The sequence below is a fragment of the Phocoena phocoena genome, chromosome 19 (genome assembly GCF_963924675.1).
Source record: "Phocoena phocoena chromosome 19, mPhoPho1.1, whole genome shotgun sequence".
Taxonomy (NCBI): domain Eukaryota; kingdom Metazoa; phylum Chordata; class Mammalia; order Artiodactyla; family Phocoenidae; genus Phocoena; species Phocoena phocoena.
Window position 1 is genome coordinate 58,049,080 of NC_089237.1, and position 22,113 is coordinate 58,071,192.

The 22,113-nt window shown below is 41.8% G+C and overlaps 1 protein-coding gene across 1 annotated transcript in view; it reads left to right on the forward strand.

The window, feature by feature from the left end:
* Nucleotides 1-22,113, forward strand: part of ULK2 (unc-51 like autophagy activating kinase 2) — a 64,005-nt gene that overhangs the window by 6,685 nt on the left and 35,207 nt on the right. Inside the window, exons 4-12 of the mRNA XM_065896698.1 lie at nt 3,895-3,927; nt 4,223-4,259; nt 9,468-9,641; nt 10,501-10,574; nt 12,352-12,453; nt 13,753-13,811; nt 15,023-15,105; nt 16,638-16,685; nt 17,028-17,116. Of these exons, the coding sequence (XP_065752770.1) occupies nt 3,895-3,927; nt 4,223-4,259; nt 9,468-9,641; nt 10,501-10,574; nt 12,352-12,453; nt 13,753-13,811; nt 15,023-15,105; nt 16,638-16,685; nt 17,028-17,116 (699 nt within the window). The remainder of the gene's footprint in view (nt 1-3,894; nt 3,928-4,222; nt 4,260-9,467; nt 9,642-10,500; nt 10,575-12,351; nt 12,454-13,752; nt 13,812-15,022; nt 15,106-16,637; nt 16,686-17,027; nt 17,117-22,113) is intronic.

A 22,113-nucleotide genomic window follows, 5' to 3' on the forward strand; every position in this document is an offset into this window, starting at 1 on the left:
TAATAAATGGTGATATAGTCACACTATGACATATAACACACTTATGAAAAAGAGTTGTCTGTATGTAGTTGACCCGGAGGGATTTCTTTGGTGTATTATTGAGTGAGGAAAGCAAGGTTCAGACATCTATATATGATATCCCGTTTTTTTCAAAGTAAAGTATGTGTATGTTTAACTTATGATTGTATGAGTAGCAGAAAGATATGGAAGGATATTAAAATTTAAAAAACCTAGCATGTACATGCTTCCTTTGGGTGTGAATATGTGTACAGGTATTATAGATGCATGAAAGCAAGACCACTACGATATTAATAGCGCTTCTTTCAAATGGTGAGATTAAGGTGATTTTTTAACTTTCTTCCTTCAGATTTTATGTATCTTAAGTTTTTGCAATAAGCACATACTTTTTTTTTTTTTTTTTTTTTACTTTTTTTATAATCAAGAAAAAAAGCAATTTTCTTCTTTTGGGGAAAGGGGAAAACCTACTTTTGCTTTCTTTCTTTCTGTAATCCTTGGGCAATCTTCTGATTATGAATTATCATTCCAGGTATTTTTATGCCAGTTAGGGAGTATATAGAGAGAGAGTATTAGACCTAATCATTATGGTTAGAGAGAGACATATTCTCCATTATAAATTAATAGGCATACAAGTTTCTTAAAGTGTGTAAAACACTGGCTACTCTGTGGAGAGTGGGCACGGGTGGCTATGGGGCCAGCATGCTGCAGGTGTTTGGGTGGGTGAAGGCACCAGTGGAAACGGGGAGGCCTGGACAGATTGATGCAATGTCTAGAAGACCGGATTGATAGGACTTGAGTACTGTATGAGGTGAAGAAGAGGGAATCAGAGTTGGCAGCTCTTTGTCGTTTGTGTTGAAGTGGTTTTCCCAGCCCTCTGGTCTGCTCCCTGCCCCTTCCTTGGGTTCCATTAATTTGCTAGAGTGGCTCACAAAACTCAGAGAAAACTTACCAGATTACTGGTTTATTATAAAAGGATGTAACACAGGAACAGCCAAATGGAAGAGATGCTTAGGGCAAGGTATCCACCCTGAGTGGGCCACTCTCACCAGATTTCATCATGTTCACCATCCTGGAAGCTCTTGGAAGCCTGTCCTTTTGGGTTTTTACAGAGACTTCATTATAGAAGAGGAATTTCTGGATCATAGGCTATGCACAGGCCTAGCTTATACTGCCAGCGTATTGGCTTACACTCCCACCACGTTTTGTCAGTTTGTCACGCCACATCCTTGCCAGCACTCGGCAGTGTTAGCCGTCCAGGTGCTGAGGTGTCTTCTTATGATTGTGATTAGCGTTTTCCTGATGATTCCTGATTTGAGTACCTTTTGTAAGTTTATTAGTCATTTAAATATCTTTTTGAAATTCCTGTAGAAGCTTGTTTTTCTATTGGGTTGTCTTTTTGTTATTAATTTGTTAGTTCTTTATATATTGTGGGCATGAGTCGTTTGACAGATATGGGTGTTGTGAATGACTTACCCACTCTGACTTGCCTTTTTGCTATCTTAACCGTTTGTTTTGGTGAGTAGAAATTCTTAATTTTAATGTAGTCCAGTGTATTGTTTCTTCCTTTTGTATTTAGTGCTTTTGTGTCATATTTAAGAAAACTTTGCCCACCCTAGGGTCATGAGGATGTTCTTTGTTTTTCCCCAGAGTCTTTATTGTTTTATCTGGCACATTTAGCTCTATAATCTACCTGGAAATGAGTTTGTATGTGGCGTGAGGTAGGGGTCACAATTCATTTACTTTTACAAAGGGGAGCCAGTTGATCTGTTGCTGAACCGACATCCTTCCCTTCTGTACTGTCATCTCTGCATTGCGAGCTTGCATGTGGGGGCTTGTTTCTAGACTCTCTTCTGTCCCCTTAGCCTTTACCTCACTGTCTTTTTCAGTATAGTTTTATGATATCTAGTATCATACTTGATATCTAGTAGTATAAATCCTCCAACTTTTATTTTTCTTTTTCTGCATGATATTTAGTTATTCTTTGCCTTTTGCATTTCCACATACATTTTGGAATCAACTTGTCAACTTCCACACATGCACAAAACCTCCGTCGATTTTGATTGGGACTGTACTGAAACTTAAGGAGAATTTCTTTGTGGAAAGGTTTCAAATTATAATTCAGTTCCTTTAACAGATACATACCTTTTCAGATTTTCTACTTCTTGTCAGTTTTAGTAAGTTGCGTTTTTCCTCAAATTGTTTTTTTTGTTTGTTTGTTTGTTTTTTGCGGTACGCAGGCCTCTCACTGTTGTGGCCTCTCCCGTTGCGGAGCACAGGCTCCAGATGCGCAGGCTCAGCGGCCATGGCTCACGGGCCCAGCCGCTCCACGGCATGTGGGATCTTCCCGGACCAGGGCACGAACCCGTGTCCCCTGCATCCGCAGGCAGACTCCCAACCACTGCGCCACCAGGGAAGGCCCCTCAAATTGTTTTTCAGTGTATTCGTTTCATGCAAATTTTGGCATACTGGCATTGAGTTGTTCATAATGATATCCTTTTTTCCCCTTCTTTTTAGAGAATAGGTTTTTTTTTTTTATCAAGTTAATAAGGACTTTGAGTAGGGAAATGATAAAATGAAATTCATTATGTTTAGTTTTGTTGGTGGAAGTTCTGGGGAGTAGTTGAGGATGTGGATGTCTTAATATTAGAAGGGAGGGTAAATATATATTCAGCTTTGGAAAACCCTTGTTGTGGTCTGGCTCACAGGTATGCTGGCCTCACTTCTCAGCCTTTCTGACCCTACAAGCATTTCTTGGTTCCCTGGGCTCCAGTACCGTTTCAGTTTTGATTTGTGTATAGATGGCTTGATTGGTTTTGCTAAAAAATGAACGTTTTTTTCTCCTTCCTTTGCTGACTCTTCCTGGCTCTTGCAGCTCCTCCTGCTGCAGGTTACTCCGGTGCTTCATGTAAAGGACGGGCCTTTACGCAAGGGGGATGTTGGAGAGAATGATTGAATCTGTGGAGATTTTCATTGCTTCAAAGGAAGCAATGCTTCCTTTGAAGCAATGCTTCAAAGACCTTCAAAAGAAGGTCTGCCCGAGAAGTCAAAGATGTTAAAGTATTTCTGCCTTATTTATTGAATGAGTGAGTGAATGTTTGGGGAAACTAAGTGGTTATGTGTACCCCCAAAATTGTGAAAACCAAGAAGGGAATGTGTCTTTGTCATATTGAAGGAACAGAAGTTCTTTGTGTCTCCTTAGCCTCCCCTTAGGAGTCCCTCGCTCTCTTTCCTCTGCAGTAGCTAGGGTATGGTGCTCCTACGTGATTAAACAACACTGGTTTGAGATCAGATTTTTGTATTTTATACTTGAGAAGAAGAAAATTTTGTTGAAAGTTACGTTTAATGATTTCTCATGTGATAAAATGTCTTCCCTTTGCCAGCAATTCCCAAGTAATGTGATTGCCTTCAAATATACAGAAAAACAAAGAACTAAGCATCCTGGATCATGTATTCCAGAACTCAGATTGTGCATTTAGTGTTGCTAGGGAGGATTTATCAAGTCATTGCTCCAAATCGTAAACTTTTCAAAGTGGAAGTGCTTCCTTGAGGACCAGAGAATCCTTCCTTTTTTCCACAAGTGGTAAATTTACCATAACCATAACCAAAAGATGAATCTTTCTTCCAAAAGATGAATCTTTCTTTAGTTCTTTCCATGAATAGAATTGAACTTTTTGATGACTACATTAGTGTCATTGAAGCTGAGGTGCTATGTCATTGTTTTGGGGATTTTAAATTTCACTTACGAATGGATTTTGTGAGTTCATTTTACTTGTTTAAAACGGACACATGTACTTTTTTTATTAACTGTCATTATTTTTAAAATTTGTGCTTAATTTTTTCTCTAATCTAAACCATATTTAATATGTTTACTTTCAGGAATTACCCAACTCTGTCTTTCTGGTGATGGAGGTAGGTAGTATACAGGTTTCTGTTTAATTTATTTCAAATTTCTTTTGATTAATAGGTACTTTAAAATTGATGGTAGGTTATTTGAAAATTTGGATTAATAAAGTTGATTCAGTGATTTAGATTCTATTTTATAAGGAATATAAAATTTTTAAATGTTGATTCTATAATTCTTATAATTTGTGAGACTAGATTTATATTATATACAAATGTATTTTTAATTAAAGTTAACTGATAATGAATTGAATTAAGCTTGAAGCAGTGTCTTATTTTAATTACTTTTTCTTTTATATATCAGTATTGCAATGGTGGAGACCTGGCAGATTATTTGCAAGGTAATTTTTTTTACTTTGTCAGTGTTCAGTGTAGTAATGTAGTCTGTTTAGTCTTCGTTTACTTCTGAAATATGCTACCCCTGTTTTCTGTACTTGTATAGAAACATTCAGTAAATATTTGTGTATGTGTAATTGTGGTCACTTTGCTGACTGACTGTCATTTGTTGTGGTTTTGCTCCTAAACTTTGCTTGTGTATAAGTACTTGTTTATGTGTGCCTCTCTCGGACAGTTTGAGAGGTAGGGCCTCTCCCCAAGAGAGAAAAACCAACAGAATTTCTCTTCAAAAGATGCTAGTGGGCTGGTGTCAGTGAACCTTAAGTCCATTTCATTTACTTCACAGAAACAAAACAAAACAAAGCAAGCCAGAATGGAAGAATGTATCCAAGAATGTGTTTATTAATGTGAATGTTGCTCGTAAATTTTTAAAAATGTTATAAGGGATTAAGTGTAACCTTGAAATTATTATGTGGCCCAGAGGTAAGATATTTTGTGGCCCAGGGATAAGATTTTAGTACTGGATGTTGCTAGTATCTAAAGTGTATTCATGTAGGACATTAAGTGCTCAAATCAAATTGTGTCCCTCAAAAGTGCTTTTTAAAACGACGTTAGGTGAGGCCAGCACCTACTTTCCCTCCCCTTAAAGATACACGGGGAGTAGGCAAAAAGGGAGAGGTTCGTCACTCAGCCTAGAGACAGGCCATGGCAGTTGATTGTGAAAACACTAAGACATCAGTAAATACACGCACAAAGGGTGTGGACAGTTTACAGAAGAGAAACAACATATTTCAAATGTTCAAGTAAACGAGGAGTGCAATTGAAAATGAGATTTTAAAAATCTTTAGAATATATTGCTGAGGTTTGGAAAGCCATGTAGAAATAATGTAAAGAACACAAGGATTACTCCTTCTAAATACAGCTGAAGCTCCTGTAGGCCCTTCTGTGATCCTACTCCGGTCCCTCCTGCTTAGAGACGGCCATTATCCTGCACTCAGGAGTTTAGTCCATGTGTGTTTTTGTATTTCCCTGAGATTCTTTTTTAAGAAATTCTCAGTTTGATGAAAAGATTTTTCAAAATGTCATTTCCTAGTGGATACCGTGCAGAGACAGGCACTTTCTTCACTGCGGGCGGAGAGGAGTTGGAGCTAGAAGACACCTTGCCTCTACCTTCTGGTCCACCTGTGAATCTTGAACTCCTTGACTGCTTAGTGATCCTGATGAAAGCTCCTTTCCCTGGGGTCAGGTTGAGGGGCACCTTAGCCGTTTAGAGCCCTCGTTGGCATATCAGTGTCCTTCTTTCACAGAAATCCTGTTGGACTGACATAGGTGCTGATGCTGCTGTAGCAGATTCGTCAGCTTCGACAGCACTTTTGTCTGTGATGTTGAACTCTGCACTGGATATTCCAGAGCAATAGTGCTAGAACAGGAGACCCAAGAGTAAAGAGCTTACCAGAATGCTGCAGTCAGGCAGGCAGGCTGGTTTGCAGTAGTTCTGTTGTTCATATAACTTAATCACTATGCGATTTTGGTCATTATTTAACCTCTCCCTGGTCTCTAGCTGCCAATTGAAGAGACATGTAAACTAAATTTCGTCCTTAAGGAATTGTCTAGAATTAAAGAATTGTCTACTCTTCAATATGGTACCGTGGACCACGTGGGACTGTTGAGCTCTTGAAATGTGGCTAGTCTGAATTGAGATGTGCTGTGATATAAAACACACGTTGGATTTTGAACACTTCATAGGAAAAGAGAATGAGTATATCTTAAGTTTTTTATATTGATTATAGGTTGAAATGATAATATTTTGGAAGTATTAGATTAAATATATGTAAGTCCACCAGTTTCTTTTCATGTTTGAAAATGTGGCTACTAGAAAATTTGAAGGTACGTATGTGACTCACATTATATTTCTGTTGGAGAGCACTGGTCTGGAAGATCCGGCGGTCAGAGGTCTGGATGGTCTAATGCCGCTAAATCACAAGACAGCTATTTAGTCCTTTTATTTGCTTTGATAAATAAAGTCCCTTTTCTATCAAAAGATAGAAAACAAATTCTATCAATTGCAAGTTTTAAATAAGACTTGGTAAGTTGTACTTTAATTCTAGCAGATATCTTCAGTGTGGCAGCCACAGCTGATCCTGCCCTGCTAGGGCGAACTGCTCAAGAGTTCATTCATCTGAGAGTTTTCATGATAGCTGTGCCTTTAAAATGTTAAACTTGTAACGTGAGAATTTCAATTTATGGGATTGTGTTGAGAGTAGGCATCCTGTGTTCATAGAAATATGTGAATTTTTTACTGTCGTTTGTGCCCAGAAGCAGCCTAAACTAGGTCATTAATTTTTCCCCACAGGAACAGTGTTAGAATTTGGACTCTGAATCAGATAAACCCTAAGTCTATACAATAGTATGTCATGGGGCAGTGATACTGGTTCTAAGCAGCTGTAGTCATTTAAAGTAGCAAAATTTTTCTAAGCCCTAGAATGAAAATGTAAATGAATGAAATGGAAGAAACTGTGTACCATCCTTTTTTTTTTTTTCCCCCCCCCTGCTGTACGTGGGCCTCTCACTGTTGTGGCCTCTCCTGTTGTGGAGCGCAGGCTCAGCGGCCATGGCTCACGGGCGCAGCCGCTCCGCGGCATGTGGGATCCTCCCGGACCGGGGCACAAACCCGCGTCCCCTGCATTGGCAGGCGGACTCTCAACCACTGCACCACCAGGGAAGCCCTGTACCATCCATTTTTTAAATTTTGTTTATAATACATTTAATTAATTAATTTATTTTTGGCTGTGTTGGGTCTTCGTTGCTGCTCACAGGCTCTCTCTAGTTGCGGCGAGCGGGGGGCTACTCTTCGTTGTGGTACACGGGCTTCTCATTGCGGTAGCTTCTCTTTTTGGGAGCACGGGCTCTAGGCGCGTGGGCTTCAGTAGTTGTGGCTCACGGGCTCTACCAGGCAGGCTCAGTATTTGTGGCGCACGGGTTTAGTTGCTCCGCGGCATGTGAGATCTTCCCAGATCAGGGCTCGAACCCGTGTCCCCTGCATTGGCAGACGGATTCTTAACCACTGCGCCACCAGGGAAGCCCTACCGTCCATTTTAATTGTTTCAGTGTAATTTAAGTAAGATGTTACAAACATAAAGCTCTAGTTGTTGATTTGATGCTCCCACTAATGTGCAGTCATTTATGTGTTGCCACCTGCGGGGAAGTAGATCTGGAAGAATATACTCCAGAGGTAAACAGTGTTCACTCATCTCCAGGATGGGATTAGGGAAGATTTCACTTTTCATATGTTTTAGCGTATTTGGATTTTTATTTTTTAATAGCATCAGGAAAAGAACTCCAAAGAATTTTTAAAAGTGGGTAGGTTAAGAACTACCCTCACAGGAAAAAGTATTAGATAATTTTTTTAAAAACTACATTTATTTATTTATTTTTGGCTGCGTTGAGTCTTTTATTCATTGTTGCGCGCGGGCTTTCTCTAGTTGCGGCGAGCGGGGGCTACTCTTTGTTGCGGTGCACGGGCTTCTCATTGCTGTGGCTTCTCTTGTTGGGAGCACAGGCTCTAGGTGTGCGGGCTTCAGTAGTTGTGGCACACGGGGTCAGTAGTTGTGGCTCATGGGCTCTAGAGCGCAGGCTCAGTAGTTGTGGCGCACGGGCTTAGTTGCTGCATGGCATGTGGGATCTTGCCGGACCAGGGCTCGAACCCGTGTCCCCTGCATTGGCAGGTGGATTCTTAACCACTGCACCACCAGGGAAGCCCAATTTGGTAATTTTTAAACCATGGGGATTTAGTTTATTTGAAGGTGTTAAGGACATAAACTGTCACTTAATGTGTCATTAAAATGATGTTTTTAAAAAATTTAATAAGTTATTTTTGGCCATGTTGGGTCTTTGTTTCTGTGCGTGGGCTTTCTCTAGTTGCGGTCAGCGGGGGCCACTCTTCATCGCGGTGCGCGGGCCTCTCACTGTCGCGGCCTCTCTTGTTGCGGAGCACAAGCTCCAGACGCGCAGGCTCAGTAGTTGTGGCTCACGGGCCTAGTTGCTCCGAGGCATGTGGGATCTTCCCAGACCAGGGCTCGAACCTGTGTCCTCTGCATTGGCAGGCAGATTCTCAACCACTGTGCCACCAGGGAAGCCCCTAAAATGATTTTTAAAGTAATATTTCACCTGTTCTGAGTGTTAATGTTATTTCTTTCTTAATCTTAAGTGCATATGGAAAGGTTATAAAGAACATATTCTAGAGTTGTATGGGCAGAAGTATGTTCACAAAGGCTTTAAAATGGGGCCATGGATATTAAATCCCTAATGTAGATTCAAGGAATGACTTTTAGACCCACTGTCATGAAGTATATATTTGTGTACTGCCCACATTTGAGTACTTATGTACCAGGCCTTTTTCTGAAGTCTCTATTATTAAATATGCTGTCTTGCTTGATTGTTACAACAGCCCCGTGTGGTTAGTCTGTTTTCAGTTTTTTATAGATGAGGATGGGCACAGAGGGGTTATCTTCCAGGGTCACGTAGTAAGTGGAGGAGCTGGGATTTGAGCAAAGGCAGCCTGACCCCAAACCAAGCTCTGTTCCATTACGTGCTCCAGTGTGCGCGTAGAAACACTGCTGTTTGCTGAACAGTGACTACCCTCAGATCATTCCTACCACCTCTTCATAGCACCGAAGACATGGCTTCTTACGGGTGTCTTTAGTTAGGAGACATGCTGCAGTGAGGCGGTGTGTTGGCAGCAGGGAGATGGGAGGAGACAGGTGTAGGGCCACCAACCCCGGCAGGCGCACGTGGAGGGGATGCCCAAGTCTCGCCATCCAAGCAGTTCACCTGTTTTTAATTCGTGCTCAGGTAATGGTTGGAATTAAATGTGGACATTTATTCCAGGTGTTTGATATGAAGGGGACTTATTTTTGGCTTGTAGAGGAGACTCACATTTGTTGAGCACCTCTTGTCATGCCCATTCTTCCCGGTAAAAATGCGAGAGGAGAGCCAAAGAGGAACACCAGTGGAAATGAAAGATGCAAGTGTGAATCAGTTCTCTTTACAACAGATCGATCAAAAAGTTTGAGATATCCGCTCTCTCTTCACAGACTTAAATTGTTAAAGTAAAAACAGTGAGAAAATGCGAATCCCAGTTCCGTTCTCCCTCAGTGCTCTCCTCAGAATATGCAGATGATACTTGAATGCTGACGGAGCACCTTTTCTCCCAGCTAAGGGCACTCTCAGTGAAGACACCATCAGAGTCTTTCTGCATCAGATTGCAGCCGCCATGCGGATCCTGCACACCAAGGGGATCATCCACAGGGATCTCAAGCCCCAGAACATCCTGCTGTCCTATGCCAATCGTCGGAAGTCCACTGTCAGTGGTATTCGCATCAAAATAGGTACCTGGCTACGTATTGTCTCATGCAAAGAACGTTTTTGGGACTTGGTATTTTTAGATGATTTTAGTTCAGCTTTGTTAGAATGATGGACTTTGTTGAGACACTTTTAAAATTTTTATTGAGTTCAGTGAGATACATTTGGATATGGGAACCCTTTACATTATTGGCAGCAGGTGCTAGACGGGGCCAAAGACCCCATGTTAGGAGCCCTGAGTGTGACTCCCAGCAGGAAATCCCGCTTCTCCTTATCACAGGGAAGCTAATGTATCATGGTTGCTGGCAGCAAATTAATCACCCTGATTCTTTACAGCTGGTTGGATTTTAACGTAAGGGATCTGAGAGATCATTTAGTTCAGGCTTCTTACTTGGAAGTTTTCTTAGCACTCTCAGGATTATTTGAAGCAGTTTATAATGCTAGATTTTTAAAAATGTTTTTCTCTTCGTTGGTGGAAAAATAATTATTTAGCAGTATTTTAAGAAATCTCTGATATTTTATGGGTTACATCTGGTATCTGGAGGAGGACAAAAACAGCTCCAGTTCTATACCTGGTATTGATATCGGATGAGAGCTGTATTAATGAATCATGTATTATAATTAGCATTTTCTCTTGCGAAGTGTGGCACTTCCTTCTTGGTTACAAAACTGGGAGAGCAGTGACTTGTGCAGTTGGTGATGACTACTGTTTCTTAACTTGTTGAAAGTGAGGTAGCTCTCTTTTCTTTGGTGGACAGTCTTATTCAGTAAGCTTTAATTTCTCACAGTTCTTTTGTACCCTCTTATATCTTTAAAGAATCATATGATCTGTGTTAACTGAGCAAAGATATCATTTGATTTTCTCCTTTTTATTTTGTGAAATAGCGGATTTTGGTTTTGCTCGTTACCTGCATAGTAACATGATGGCTGCAACGCTGTGTGGGTCTCCAATGTACATGGTGAGTGAGTGTTTGCATCCTTGTGTGTTTACAGCACAGCAGCATAAGCATTGGAATTTAAGTATAAGGCTTGTTTGCAAGTAAGATGTGATTTTATATATAGTCTGAGTTTTTATTGTATTACAAATGTTAATTCTATTACTGATAATGACATAATGCAGACGTCTTTCACTTTAGTATAGCGGACTGTGAAAGTCTGTCATCTTTGCCCATTGGCATTTATTTTTTAACATGATTAGTTAGTTATTATGGTAGAAATCTCCTGTTAGATTAAATGGAAAACAAAAGTTGATGAAATATGGTCATGCTATACATAATGTATAATTTTAGGAATACTTAAAAATAACCTTTTGGGGCACGTACCTCTTCAGCTGTAGGGTGTAGTCATCTTCTGCATGTTGTCTCTTTAGACAGTATCCCTATATTGTAGAAGTGTTTTCCATCAGTGTCACACTTAACAGCTGAAAAAAAATCTTAGTTTTCCTCTTTATCCTCTCCTGTGGTTACTGTCAGGTCTGATAGGGTGAAGCTGTGAAACTTCTGAACTAATGTGAGGTGTTAAGCCTGGAAATACCTTAATTCTGGAACTTCAGGATCCTGTGAAGTAAATAAATGTACCTATTTCAGTTTTAATTTAAAATGGTTTTATGTTCAATTAGGGCTTCTTCTAATATAAAACCACTTTGAGCTAAGGGAACTAGTAATCAAAGTTCAAAAAAAATTTTTTGTATTAGACTTACTTTTTCCTGATCATAATCTTACTGCTTATATAGTAAATGTTATAATTTAATATAATTAAATACTATTTTGCACTTCTTGAGTGTGAAAGTAGTTCAGCCTTGAACTAATAACCTTGAGGATAGACAGAGTGCTTGGGCTGATTATTAAAGGGAGGTGGCTCAATAAGAAATTTATTAAGGACAATAAATAAAAATGTTATGCCTGGAAAATAAAATTTCACTATCTTTTAAGTGTATTTGACATTCCTATTTAATGCTGTGCTTGCCTTGATTGATGGTATTTTTAAAAAGCAACATCTAATGAGAGGGTGGGAAAACAGCTGTGACAAAGCAGCAGAGAAAAAAAAATTTTATTTTTTTGGCTGCTCTGAGCAACATGTGAGATCTTAGTTCCCCGACCAGGGATCGAACTCACGCCCCTTGCATTGGAAGTGCGGAGTGTTAACCACTGGACTGCCAGGGAAGTCCCAAGATAGTTTTCATTATTGTATTTTGCATAACAGATTTTCCATTATTTTAAAAATTTTCAAATGACAGGAATAGTATAGCAAACACTTGTGTACCTACCTTCCGTATTTAACAAAGTTAACATTTTGTCATGTTTGCTTTGATCTTTTTTTTAGAAACAAATAAAGTATTTCAGAAATAGTTCATGTGCCCTCCGTAGCCCTCCTTTTTCCATTTCCCACTCTCCTACCCCAGAAGTAACCTCTATCCTGTAATTGGGGTATATTTTTCTTTATTATTATTTTAATACTCTTTTTGTAGTTTATGTGTCCATAATATTATATAGAAATGTTTGTTTCTGCAACTTGCTTCTTTTCATGCGCCGTTGTTTCTGAGATTTACCAGTAAGCCTCAATGTAAGAATGTGGTTCTGTATTCGTTGCAGTATCATTTGATTAGGGCAATATCACAGTGTGTTGTTTTTGTTTTTGTAGTTTTGTTAGGAGTGTGACCTTTTCCAGCTGATTAATCCATACATATGAATTATGTAAATGGCCTGATGCATGTCTCTTGAATTGTTTTATCCCCAGGCTCCTGAGGTTATCATGTCTCAACATTACGATGCCAAGGCCGACCTGTGGAGCATAGGGACAGTGATATATCAGTGCCTTGTTGGAAAACCGCCTTTTCAGGTACCTTGACTTTTTTTGGATGTGCTCAGTTTGGGGATCTTCTCATTTTGCAGTTGCCTTTGACTTATAAAATGGGGAATACAGTTGACCCTTGAACGATGTAGGGGTTAGGGGTGCTGACCCCTTGCAGTGGAAAATGTGCTGTAACTTTACAGTCGGCCCCTTGTACTTGCCGTTCTGCATCCGTGGGTTCAACCAGCTGCAGATCGTGTAGTACTGTAGCATGTATCGAAAAAAGGTTCCTGCACAGTTCAAACCCATGGTGTTCAAGGGTCACCTGTACTTTGAAAGCAGTGTTTCTGGTTCCTCTGTGACTTATTTTGATTTTGTTAACAGGCAAAACTGCTGTAGTGAGCCAGAACATCTTTCGCTTTTTCCTTTTTTATCTGCCTTCCCTAGTAGTTGGACTGGGCCTGGGGCCGCTTAGGTTCCCCAGGCTCATAAAAGCTGGTGCAGCTTAGCTGACAACCTGGTGGGAAACAGGTGTGAACAGTGATGTCAGCGCTTCCTGCGTAGCCTTGTTTTGGGGTCCTGGAGTACACGTGAGGGCCAGGGCAGGTCTGGGAAGATCACTGGAAGCTGTCCCCAGCTCTCTATTCCTGTCACTGCTGGGTGAGAGGTAATTATTTAGGCTTTATAGAAGTTACCTTGAGTAGGTCTTCCTCTCCCTTAACATCCTGTCAAAAAGAGGCCTCCTAGGATATAATCACAATGATTCCTCTTGAGTTCCTACTGCCCAGTTACAAAGAGGAGTTTTGAATCTGAAAACTGGAACAGAGTGAAGTTATTTGCCCAACATGGTTTTTAAAAGTCGGTGACACAGCCAGGTTGAACACTTAATTTCCCAACCTAGTGTGGGCGTAGAGACAGCTTCACTAATTCGGCAGCACTTATTATGAGGGTGCTGCTTGTTACTGTGGCAGAAGGGTAGCAGTCATCTGAGTTCTCTTCCTTGAATCCCTCGGAGGTAAAATACACCCTGATCTTACACAGTAAAAATACACCTGTGGGTAGGCCATGTCACCTCCAGAGTAGTGATTTTCAGGCCTTTCTGAGAATCTGACCTCAGAAAAGGTACATTATTATGCCCAGATGTGCAGAATTCATGTACAATTTCAGAAGTTTTTTAAGTTCCTGGTGCCCATCTATGGCTCCTTCAGCATTCCATGGCTTTCAAGTTCAGAGTCTCTGTTCTATAGCAGAATGTGAGCTTTGATCACATGATTTGGAATTTTTGCCCTTAGTTGTTTAGGAAATTAAACCTTTTTCTTCCCTTTTTTGTTTTTTTTTTCTAAACAGGCTAATAGTCCTCAAGACCTAAGGATGCTTTATGAGAAAAACAGAAACTTAACGCCTAGGTATGTGTTTTGATTACACCGGGTTTTACCATTTGTCAGTGCAGTGTTATCTATTTGAATTCTGTGTGTTTTATGTTTTTCCGTTATTGAATCTTTTTTCAATTAACAGTAAGGAGAGCTTTCGTTTTAACAGGAAATTAGAAAATTACTAGTGTATCGTAGGTGCCTGTGTGCTGTATCATTTTCTTTCTTTTTAAAAATGTTAAGTTTATTTAAAAGAAAAACCTACAGAAGTTATATGTGTTCTTTGAGGGGAGGGAGATGCAAACAGAATAGATGTGCATAAAGTAGAAAACAGCTAGGCTTTCCCCTAGAAAATAGCTTGCTCTAAAATAGCTAGAGAGTCCCCTAGTTAGATGTAACATATTTTGTTTAATCAGATCCCTGTTTTCATTTTTTTGGATACTACAAACAGGCTTTACTGAGGAGAGATTGTGTATATGTGTGCGTGCGTGCATGTATACATACATTTGTGCATTCCTTTAGGATGGACTCCTAGAAATGGAATTGTTGGGCTTAGAGACACTCTCTCCAGCTCGGCTGGCCCTGTTTGCACTGCTGAACAAGCAGTGCGCTCCTTTCCTGCGTTCTACCAGCAGGGGTTGTTACCAGTCTCGATGCCTCCCAAGCAGGGCCAATTAGCTCTTCATTTAACTTGCATTATTCTCTTTACTAGTGAGGTTGGCTCGCTATTTGTTTAACATCCTTTTGTAGTTTTTATTCTGTGAATTACATATTCCTATTACTTTTTTTTTCTTGCCTTGTCCTTTTTTATTGGATTTCAGGAAGCTGTGTTATTTCTCACGTGTATTTATTTAAGCTCTGCCCTTTTGCAGATGGAATTGGAGGTGGCTGTTTGTCTAACAGAGAACTCTGTAGCAACCGTTAGTGCTAGGTCGACATTGTGTTAAAACTCAAGACAGTCTGTGCTTGTGAAGTGCTTTGTTCTCGCAGATATTCCAAAAACAGCAATAAGAAGCACGATGCAAGAGTCTTCCCAAATTGATGCTGTTTTTCAAAGGCAGTTGCTTAGTGTTTGTTTGTTTGTTTTTTCCTTTAAGGAGTGGGGGTCTACCATGCTCCTCTTGGTATAAAATGTAGTGTTTGTGAAACTGTATATACATTTTCATTTACTGTAATGAAGGCGAAAGTCGTGTAGTTAATATATAAACTCACCACTTAGGTGGTTTTTTTTTTCCTTTCCCCCCCAGCATTCCCAGAGAAACATCCCCTTATTTGGCTAATCTCCTTTTGGGTTTGCTTCAGAGAAACCAAAAAGATAGAATGGACTTTGGTAAGTAATATTTTCAAATTTTGTATGTATGCTAGTTTCTAATTTTATTTTTGTGTATTCAGAAAAGTTTTTTTTTAATTTATTTTTTATTGAAGTATGGTTGGTTTACAATGTTGTGTTAGTTTCTGGTGTACAGCAAAGTGATTCAGTTACACATATGTATACACTCTTTTCATATTCTTTTCCATTATGGTTTATCACAGGATGTTGAATATAGTTCCCTGTGCTATACAGTCGGACCTTGTTGTTCATCCATCCTATATATACTAGCTTGCATCTGCTAATCCCAAACTCCCACTCCATCCCTACGCCCCTACCCACCTTGGCAACCACGTGAAAAGGTTTTTTTAAAAGATACTATAGATGTTTCAGAAGAAAATGAAAATCAGTTTTACTTTTCTTTCTATCTCTTTGTCTTTTTTCTTTCATGTATTTTGTAAATGTATGGAAGGTAAATAGATAGTTAATATAATCAATAATTTAGAAGCTATTATCCTATTTGTCGTTTCACTATTGGCCGATATTTCTCATGGTCACAGAGCAATCTCAGTTTAATTTGTCCCTCGGAAAGATAAAAATATTTACCAAACTACATGACTAAAGTTTAATTCCAATTTTTACCACACTTTAAGAAAAGATATGTTTAGACTATTTCATCTTTCCGCCAGACAGAAACTATTAGAGCTACTGTCTACTGAGAACATTTACTGGGACAGTGAACCCAGTGCTTCTGAGTGGGAGGTAGTTTAGACTAAACCTGACTTCAGCTCATTCCTGATTGTGTATTACCTGGAGAGCCTCCGTGCTGGGCTGTGCCATTCTCCTTGTCTGCTCTGTGCTATTTTAACATACAATTTGGAGACTTCATGAAAAATGAGATGGTCTTCGTGAGGTTTTAAAGAAATAACGCAATTATACATACAGGAAAAGAGTAAATTAGTGAACTGCCATGTACTCACCTACTTATTTATCTTTATCTAATTAGCAGGCTTACTGTGTAGGTTTTATCCTTGGTGAATAGCTGAAGAAACTAAAAATCAAATTAATAGCTTTTTTAAAAATGTGAAACCAGCTGTAGGAATATTTCTTCTGGGACAGGAGAGTAGAGTTTATTGTACAAATCAGCTGTCTAAGATTTCCCGTTAGGACAGTTAAGAGCCATAGTTCACAGAGCGACTAGCGAGGGCCTGGTCAACAGTTCTCCGTGCCCTTGTCTGTTTGAGGACAGCACACACTAGAGGACACATCTGCTTTAGTCACCTCAGGGGTGCTGTGCTGGTAATGGACACTCTGAGGATTCATACCATTATTTTAAATTTTTCATTCATTAAGAATTACTTATAATTTGATGGGTTTTATGGATGATTTATAAAATAACGTGCTTTTACATTTAAAGGAAATGGAGTCTATGTAAAGAAGTTAATAATAATTATGTATGATCTCAAGGATATTATGTTGACTACATTGACGAGGTTAACCTATCTGCAAAAATCAACATCAGTTTAATGGTTGCATTCTCATTTTCATTATAGAAGCATTTTTTAGCCATCCTTTTCTTGAGCAAGTTCCAGTAAAAAAATGTGAGTACCCACTTTTTACATTTCTACTTAAAGAGTGAATGCAAACTTAAGGAAAAATTAGTATTTGGTATTACAAAATTAATTTTTTATGTGCTTCTCAAGATTTCATTGAACTTTGCTTAAATATTTGTAGTTGTGTTTATTTAATTACAATTCTGTTTTTCCTTCCAAGTCCAAATTGAAAGAGTTTAGTAATTACTGCATTTTTGGTTTCACCCATGGGAGCTGTAATAAGTAGGTGAATGTAAATTTTTGGCCAACACAAAGCTGTAGTAGTTGTGACAGGTTTGCTAGTGGACAGCTCGTGTAATCGCACTCCATTCGTCGGTGTTTCTCCCCCAGCCTGCCCGGTCCCGGTGCCCGTGTACGCCGGCTCCGCCTCTGAAGGTCCCTGTAGCAGCTCTCCATCCTGTCGCTTCGCCTCTCCACCTGTAAGTCCTGGTTGTATTAAAGGTAACGTTAGGGCCTGTGTTACTGCATCTGCTCACAGAGCCTGCAGATACGTCGTGGGTATTCTCTTTATGTGTGGAGTTTCCTAGTGCAGCTGAGGCCTGGGCAAAGAGTGCTGTTGTTGAGGCCCTCGATCTGGACTCCGCCTTATCTGGCTGTGCACACTCCCCTCTGACTGGTGAACACAGTACTCTCACCCTTTCGTGACCAGTGAGGTGGGGAAAGATGTCACTGTGACACGTAGATAGGTAATTCGCATTTGTTTCATGAGTGTCATAAACATCGGTCTGGACAGTTATCGTACATAGAACTTGCAGTGGTGGACAAGTACCCTCTGAGCGGACTTCACTGCCTTAGGCCCCGTAGTCATGGTGACTGGCCCTGTGAGCCGGCTCCACTGCAGCCTCTTCCCTCCCCAGGGCTGCCCGAGCCGTGCACCCCATGGCCATCTTCCCTGCAGTCTCAGTGCTTCTTCCTGATCCTGAGAACTTACGGCCACTTCTGGTCATTCCTTCCTTCTGCTCTGCTCTCCCAGGCCTTGCCATTCCGACTTCTGTGCTTTTCTGGACTTTCCCCCACATCTCTCTTGCTGCCTGAGAGGGCTGTGACCTTGAGACTTTTCACAAGCCAAGGTCCAGGGGCCGTTGTGTCAGCCACTGCAGGTATTTTCCAGACTGGCCTGGCAGACGTGCATTTCTTGAATTCTGCTGGCAGAAGGGTCGGGGAATCACAGAGGGAGCTGGTTGGGTGATTAGCAGCTTGAGGCTTAAGAGTCTGGGGCTTGGGAGCTTCCACATCCCTGACTTGCCATATTACCTATGACAGGTGACTCAGTGTCTCTGAGCCTGTTTCTCATAAGTAAAGTGAGTATAATTTACCCACTTCATAGAGTTTTTTAAGGATAAATGAGCAAAAGCACCTGCTCCGGTGCCTGGCACACAGTAATACTCAGGAAGTGGCAGGTGCAGTTATTCTTATTTTCCAGGGAAACCCAGTACCCCACAGTGAAAGCAGATGCTGCGGCAGCCTGTTGCGAACGGATGAGTCCTAAAGCTGGCAAGAAACCTTTCTGCACAGCCCTGCAGACTCAAACCAGATAGAAAAAGCAGATGGACTAATAAGACTTACATTACATTCCCATGAACTTAAAAAAACTAAGAGGGGAAAAAAGTGTTGTATATTTCCAGTTTCAGTCTGGAATATAGGAAAACACTGGATTTGGAGCGACTGGGGAGCGGAACTGCAGGGAAAGACCGAAGGCTCTGTTTGGAGCCGGGCAGGACCAGCCTCAGCGCTGGCCCTGCTGCTTGCTCACTGTATCCTACAGGGCAGGTCAGTTCCCAGGCTGAGCTGAGCTTCCTTGTCTGTAACGTAGGTTACAGAGGCCTGGTTAACCTCTGGTTGAAGGGGAGTGGGTGGTAGTATGTAGTGAGTACTTGATAACGGTAGCTACCATGATGGAGCACGTATGTGATACAAGGTGACACGTGGTGTGAAAAGCAGAGATGGTGCTAGAGAAGGACAGCAGGGGAGAAGCTGAGTGTGGGAAAGCCTGGGGGAGGGTAGGACCCCAAGGGAGGAGAAAGAGAGGGGCCGCCGGGAGGGATGCAGCTGGGAAGTGCTTTGACTGGACAGAGTGTGCTGGGCTTTTGTTGGATGGGGATGCTTTGAAAGGGAGCGCAAGAGAGCAGCATGTCTTGGGCCGCTGGGAAGGGTGGAACAGGTGCTGGCAGGAGGAGGGGCGAGGGGCGGGGGAGGGGAGACATACTTAGATGCTCAGAACTTTGGTGGAAAAACCTTTTTTAGAAGGCCTTTATGACAAGCTAATGCTTGAAGTGAAAATAACAAGGAAATCTGGAAATAAGAGGAGAGCAGGAATAATACAATGTAATGTAATGTAATTTCCAGTTAGTGAGATCAGAAAATGGGATGATCTGTTAGGCCTTGCTTCAACATAGTCTGCAAAAGTGAGAGGACTTCCTATAGGCACTGCCTTCCTTCCTAGGGCCGCAGCAGACTCTTTTACTGAGGGTGGATGCATGCAGGCATGCCCACGTAACATTCTCTTTTTTACGTTCTCACACAAATATCCAGCTGCTACTTCATTCCAGAGAAATCTTTGAAAGGTGAAAAACAAAAACTCTGTAACAAAAAGCTCAGGTCACTCTTTTAGTTATGATACTGGCTATAGGCTAAATGCTACTTAGAGAATATCTCTTGAATATCTGTTGCTTTAATCACATTTATTAAATGCCTACTTTCTGTGAAGTTTTGGTTGATACCAGTGGAAGATATGACCAGGTCCCTTCATTGAGGAGCTTTTAGTTTAATTGTGTGGAGAAGAGGCAGGTAAAGCATCGCTATAGAAGCATATGTATACATGCCTTTACTGCCTCTGGCAGTGTGGATGAGGGGCATGAAATCAGACTAAGAAGCCAGCAAAGATGCTCAGGAGAGGCACAGAGCTGAGTTTTTTGTTTTTGTTTTTTGTTTTTTAATTTATTTTCGGCTGCGTTGGGTCTTCGTTGCCGCACGCAGGCTTTCTCTAGTTGCGGCGAGCGGGGGCTACTCTTCGTTGTGGTGCACGGGCTTCTCATTGCAGTGGCTTCTCTTGTTGTGGAGCACGGGCTCTAGGTGGGCGGGCTTCAGTAGTTGTGGCACATGGGCTCAGTAGTTGTGGCTCGCAGGCTCTAGAGCACGGGCTCAGTAGTTGTGCACGGGCTTAGTTGCTCCACGGCATGTGGAATCTTCCTGGACCAGGGCTTGAACCCGTGTCCCCTGCACTGGCAGGCAGATTCTCAACCACTGCGCCACCAGGGAAGCCCTTGAGTTGAGTTTGGAAGGAAGGGTAAGCACGGTGAATTTGTAGAAGAGTGGTGTTGTAAGCAGAGGAATCCCTGTGGAATGGTGACCCGCTGAAGGAATCTGTAGCCGTCCTTGGCATTATTAGAATTAAGTGAAATGTAAGTTCAGCTCGTTAGTCTCCCTGGCCACATTTCAAGTGCTCATAGCCACATGTAGCTGGTGGCCACCATGCTGGATAGAACAGAACTCTCCCATCGTTGCCGGAAGCTCTGGTTGGACAGGCTTCTCTGACGATTCAGTCTGTAGGGTGCAGAGAGCATTGGTTATGTGCTTGAGGGGAAAGCAGAGCCAGAAGGGTAGGGAGAGGCTGTGTCTTGGCAGAATTTGGGCACCGAGCAGGGGAGGCCAGACTTTTTGTGGTGAGCCATTTGAGAGATCTTAAGTGGAGGCGTCATCTGATCCACTGTGTTTTAGCAAATAAATTCCTCCGTAAGCAGGTGGAGGATTGGATCGGAGACAAGGAGAGAATCCTCTCTACGAGATCAAAGAGAACAACCTGTGACCATTGCAGCTTTTTTGGTTTGGTTTTGGTCTTGCTTTGTTTTTATTGAGAATGAGGGCCTGAAGTAAGTCAGCAGTAGGAAAGGGGAAGACGAGGGGCCAGGAAGTGCAAGGTGAAGAGTTTGTGGCGCCTGGAGATCGCTTGAACTTGGGACCTAAGGAAGAGGATGATCTCGATGGGACCCAAGTGGGTGGACTTTGATGGAGCCACTCAGCAAGGGAGCACAGAGGCGAGGTGCTGGTGGTGTGCAGACGCGGGGACAGCCTGGGAGAGGCAGGGCTGCAGTCGTCACTCTGGCAGTGGTTGCTGAGGCAGGAAGGTGAGAGTGACCCCAGGTGAGGCTACGAAGTGTGCCGAGTGGAGGCCCAGGGTGGCCCTGGGGAATCCCGCAAGCCACTCCTCTCCGTCAAGGGGCAAAGGAGACTAAGAAGCAGTGGGGAAAGCAAGAGAGTAGGGTCACTGAATGGAGGCAGTGGGTCAGGAGAAGAGCGGCCCACAGTGTCGGAGTCGCAGTCAGGTCACTTAAGGCATAGAGGAGCCTCCGGAGAATGCGGCCACAGGGGTCCCCGGTGGGCTTAATAAAGGCGGTTTTGGTGGAGGGTTGAAAGCAGGAAGTGGATTATGGTGGGTTAGGCGACACACAGGGGGTGAGGAATTGGGGTCAGTGAAGACTGAAGTTTCAAGAAACATTGTTAAGTGAAGAAGGGAGAGAAGACGGTAACTGAGAGGGCTGCATTGATTTGAGATGTGGACAAATTCAACATGTTTATGTGCAGAGGGGAAAAAAGCCAGAATAAAGGGAGAGGGTGAAAGTGTCAGGAGCAGAGGGGAGTGATCTGGGTCCCTGAGGAGGTGGGGAGAATTAGTGGAGAGATTAGCTTTGAATGCAAGAAGCATCTCTTCCACCCAAGTGGTTGTGGATGAAGGTGATTTTATAAATAGCAAAGGAGGAAATTGAGAGAGTTCCTGCCTGGAAAGAAATGGCACTGGAAAGAAATCATGGAGTTAGATACTTGGAATCCAGCCCAGCTCAACTGCTCTTCAGCTGGCAGATTTCCTAATCTTCTGAGTTTTGTTTATTTATGTATGAAATGGATTTCAGAACAGGGCTGAAGTTAGATAATACACGGAAAGCCTATAGCCCATGGTAGGTGCTCTGTCATGTTAGTCCTCGATCTTCCTCTCTTTATAACCTTGAAGCGTAAGTGGTCTTCCGAAAGCGATGAGGAGAATTTATATCATGTGTATGTCACACACACACACACACACACACACAGAAGTGATAAGGAGAATTTATATTATGTGTATGTCACACACACACACACACACACACACACACACACACACAGAAGTGATAAGGAGATCTGAGACTGATTTCACTGCTCAGTGACATTCACAGGGGCAGTAGCTACTAACCCTGGGGTTGGAAGAGCGTATTATGTAGTATTTTCCTTTTTCTTAAATAGAAACAAAGGTTAAACATGGTAATGGGGACCTAACACAACAAATTACGAAGTTCGTTGTTTTAGGAAACTATTGTATGATGAAGACATTCAGTTTAGAGTTGTCACTAGTGTCCTTGAAGTGGGCAGGTGTCAAGAGGTCTGTAGC